Source organism: Antrostomus carolinensis, unplaced genomic scaffold (genome assembly GCF_000700745.2).
Source record: "Antrostomus carolinensis isolate BGI_N321 unplaced genomic scaffold, ASM70074v2 scaffold15814, whole genome shotgun sequence".
In the NCBI taxonomy this organism is placed as follows: Eukaryota; Metazoa; Chordata; class Aves; order Caprimulgiformes; family Caprimulgidae; genus Antrostomus; species Antrostomus carolinensis.
In genome coordinates, this window is record NW_010311763.1 from 1 (window position 1) to 4,428 (window position 4,428).

A 4,428-nucleotide genomic window follows, 5' to 3' on the forward strand; every position below is an offset into this window, starting at 1 on the left:
ACCTCCCCTCTTCCAGTTTAGAGCCATTAAACTGCTCGGTTTCTTCAGGGATGTCACAGGGGCTGGCTCTAGACTGGGAGTTCTTCTGTACAGCTTCCAAGACTTGGCTCAAATTCAGCACAGATTGTGTCTCAGATAATGCTGGGGAGGGGGGAGTCGTGCAGAGCAGCCTCCAGAGGTCGGCAGACCTGGGCGTTCAAAGGACCTGCCTGCGACAAGCTGAACACCGGGGTAAGGAGAGTCAGAGTGGGGCACTGTGCCCTGAAACACAGAGGCTCTGGAAACAGCTGCCAGCACCCTGGGAGGGTGACACAGGGACCCACAGGGCCAGGGCAATTTTGGGTGCAAAAGAGGGAAATGGAAGAAGTTATATTTTTTAAAAAAAGCTGTGGCTGGGGAGGGACTTTGTCCAAGGGCAGGGAGTGAGAGAACAAGGGGTGATGGCTTGAAAGTGTCAGAGGGGAGATGGAGCTGAGATGTGAGGAAGAAATTGTTTGGTGTGAGGGTGGTGAGCCAGTGTCCCAGGTTGGGCAGAGAAGCTGTATAACAAAAGTAAAGAAAATACAACACAGTTGTGTGATGGTTGAACACTGCACTGGGCCAAGTTTCATGATCAAACAGATGGTAGCAAAATCCCAACCTTTCTGTCACTGTTACAGGGAACTAAAGTCGGGAACAAAGATGTGGCTTCACCCACCTGTGCCATGTCAACCACCAACCGATCCAACACCAACTCTTTGCCTTTTCTCCTGACGGGCATCCCTGGCCTGGAAGCTCTTCACATGTGGATTTCCATCCCATTCTGCTTTACATACATCATGACCTTGCTGGGAAATAGCATGGTCCTTCTCACTGTGAGGCTGGACAAAAGCCTCCATGAGCCTATGTACTATTTCATTTGCATGTTGGCTGTCATCGACCTCATCTTCTCAACTGCTGTAGTTCCCAAAATGCTGTGTGTATTCTGGTTGGATTCAAGAGAGATTGGTTTTGAGGCCTGCTTCATCCAGATGTTCTTCATCCACACATTCACTGCAGTGGAGTCAGGGGTGCTCCTGGCAATGTCCTTTGACCGGTACGTAGCCATCTGCAACCCACTGAGATACACCACCATCCTAACAAGCTCGAGGACCATCCAGATAGGACTGCTGTCCCTGGCCAGGGGAGCTGGTGTCATGACACCTTTAATGTGCCTCCTCACCAGCTTACCCTACTGCAAAACCAGAGTCATCCCTCATTCCTACTGCGAGCACATGGCCGTGGTGGAGCTGGCCTGCGCTGACCCATCTGTCAGCGATCTCTACAGCCTCATCGTGGCAACACTATTGGTGGGGGCAGACTCTGTCTTCATCATCTTCTCCTATGGTATGATCCTCAGGTCTGTGATGAGGCTGCCATCCCAAGAGGCACGTCTCAAGGCCCTCAGGACCTGTGGGTCCCACATTTCCATCATCCTGATGTTTTACATAGGAGGTCTACTCTCCATGTACCTGCAGATGTTCTCTTTCGGCTTGGCACCTCACGTCCAAGTCCTGGTGGCTGACTTCTATTTGACAGTCCCTCCCATGCTCAATCCCCTCATTTATGGCATAAAGGTGAAGCAGATCCAGGAAGGGATCTTCAAACTGCTGGGGCAGTTGGCAAGATCCAGTATCTCACAGGCTGATAAAGACAAGTTAGATGCTGAGAGAGGGAGGCACCACCAGAAAACAATTTATCCCATCCTAGAATAGGTGTGAATTTAAGTGCAATGGATTATCCCCCAGAAATGTCCATCTCTCTCTAGTGACCTGAAAGGGAACCCAGATCAGATGTCTTCTGCTGACATGGCAATAGTTCATTCACATGAAACCAATGGGTCAATCCTGGTGGGTGCTGGGGGACTGTCTCTTTGTCCAATGCACTCATGTTTTCCAAGATATCACCTGGAAACTTTACATCGTGGTAGCTCTCTAATATCACTAGCAGCTTTTCAACCCCTGTGGCACATGTTTGAAGTGCCCCATAGACCATCAGCCAGAGAGGTTAGTTCAGCCCACCAAGCACCAGCAAGGTGATACCACAGTGCTCAGTGCCTCAGGTCCTTTGTGGAGGGGTGGAGAGGATGCTCTGACCCCTTCCTTGCTCACAAGGGATGGGAACAACTCCCCCTGCATCTCCTCCACCCGTCCATGCAAGGGACATTGGCTCTCCACTTCTAACCAGGAGTCAGACCAGTGTATCTGAGAAATGTCATGGCTGCCAGGCTCTCCAGGGAGAGGAGTTTGCTTTAATCAAAGGCTACAGTTAGACATTCACTGCAGTGGTCTCAGGCATCACCTCCCACACCTCTTTGTGCATGTCCAATGTAAACCCAGACCAGGACCACACGCACGTCACTGCAAGGCAACGTGGTAAGGTGAAGTGTCTCAAGTCCTTCTACAGGTGTCTGCAGATCCAGCAAAGCCAATGCAAGGAACCATGAGCTGACCCAAGCACCAGCGCTGCAGGAATCAGCTGGAAAGGAGGAACCTGGGATGGGGATGGTGCTCTGTGTAGAAGCAGTTGGTGCTGCAGACACTGAGCTCGGAAAAACATTCAGAATTCTAAAGAGAAAGCTCTTTCCTATTCCTGACATAACCCAGGGTTGAAGGTGCCAGGAATTATCACAGATCACTCCAGGAAACAGAGTCGCTTCATAATTCTGCAAAGAGCACATGCAGATTTATCATCTACTTTGGAGAGAGGGTGGTGTCCTCAAAAAAATGAGGAAAATAAAATGTCTCCTGTAAAATGTGATCCATCCATCTTTGCTTCCTTCCTTCCTCCCTTTCAAGATCATCCAAATCTCTCTCAAAACTGACATAAATCATAGAATCATAGACTGGTTTGGATTGGAAGGGACCTGAAAGCTCCTCCAGTCCCCACCCCCCTGCCAGCAGCAGGGCCCCCTTCCACTAGACCAGGTTGCTCAAAGCCTCATCCAGCCTGGCCACAAACACTTCCAGGGAGGAGCAGCCACAACTTCCTTGGGCAACCTGTTCCAGTGTCTCACCACCCTCACAGTGAAGAACTTCTTCCTAATATCTCATCTAAACCTCCCCTCTTTCAGCTTAAACCCATTTCCCCTTGTTTTGTCATTAACTGCCCTTATGAAAAGTCCCTCCCCACCCTTCCTGGAGCCCCTTCAGGTATTGGAAGGCTGCTCTAAGATCCCCCTAGAGCCTTCTCTTCTCCAGGCTGAACAGCCCCAACTCTCTCAGCCTGTCCTCACAGCAGAGCTGCTCCAGCCCTCCCATCATCCTGGTGGCCTCCTCTGGACTTGTTCTAGCTGCTAATATGCATTTCACTGATATGCATCAGCTGGAAAACTTCAAGGAATCATTGACTCATAGAATATCTCAAGTTGGAAGGAATCCATAAGGATCATCGAATCCAAATCCCTGCTCCTCGCAGGGCTCCCTAATGCTAAACCACATCAGAGCATTGTCCAGCTGTTCCCTGAATTCTGACAGGCTGCTGTATATGTAACTTACATCAGTAACATTATACTATATAATATATATTCATCTTGCCTGTGAACCCTGAGGTTGGACGTGTTTAAATCCTACCAGGAAGGTGTTCAGCACTTGAACAGGTTTTTTGGAAAGGAGGAAATCCACCACTGGAGAACATGAGACAAGCATCTTGCTTGAGGTTCACCTCGAACAGGTTACACAGAATCACAGCCAGGGAGGTTTGGAACTTCTCCAGAGATGGAGACTCCACACCCTCTCTGGGCCGCCTGTCCCAGGGCTCTGGCACCTTCACAGTAAATAAGTTCTTCCTCCATCATCAGAGGGAACTTCCTGTGTTCCAGTTTGTGCCCATTGTCCCTTGTCCTGTCACTGGGCACCACTGGAAAGAGTTTGGCCCCATCCTCTCAACACCCGCCCTTTAGGTATTGATCAGTATTGATCAGATCCCCTCTCAGGCTGCTCTTCTCCAGGCTGAACAGTCCCAGCTCTCTCAGCCTCTCCTCACACGGGAGATGCTCCAGGCCCCTCATCATCTTCATAGCCCTCCACTGGACTCTCTCCAGTAGTTCCTGGTCTTTCTTGAACTGGGGAGCCCAGAACTGGACACAACACTCCAGATTTGGCCTCACCACGGCACAGTGGAAAGGGAGGAGAACCTCCCTCGACCTGCTGGCCACACTCTTCTCAATGCAACCCAGGAGACCATTGGCACTTCTTGACCACAAGGGCACATTGTTGGCTCATGGCCAACTGGTCACCCACCAGCACTCCCAGGTCCTTTTCTGCAGAGCTGCTTTCCAGCAGCTCACGCCCAACCTGTGCTGGTGCCTGGGGTTATTCCTCTTGCTCTTACTGAACCTCAGCAGGTTCCTCTCCACCCATTTCTCCAGCCTGTCCAGGTCTCACTGAATGGCAGCACAGCCTTCTGCTG

The 4,428-nt window shown here is 50.6% G+C and overlaps 1 protein-coding gene across 1 annotated transcript; it reads left to right on the forward strand.

The window, feature by feature from the left end:
- The first annotated feature begins 704 nt into the window (after positions 1-704).
- LOC104524081 (olfactory receptor 52K2) lies at positions 705-1,733 on the forward strand. Its single transcript, XM_029084709.1, has one exon. The coding sequence runs from the start codon at positions 705-707 to the stop codon at positions 1,731-1,733; it is 1,029 nt and encodes a 342-aa protein (XP_028940542.1).
- The last annotated feature ends 2,695 nt before the right edge of the window (positions 1,734-4,428 follow it).

Bases quoted from the DNA above. Each gene is read 5' to 3' on its own strand.
- LOC104524081 (XM_029084709.1), top strand. From the start codon at position 705: ATGTCAACCACCAACCGATCCAACACCAACTCTTTGCCTTTTCTCCTG.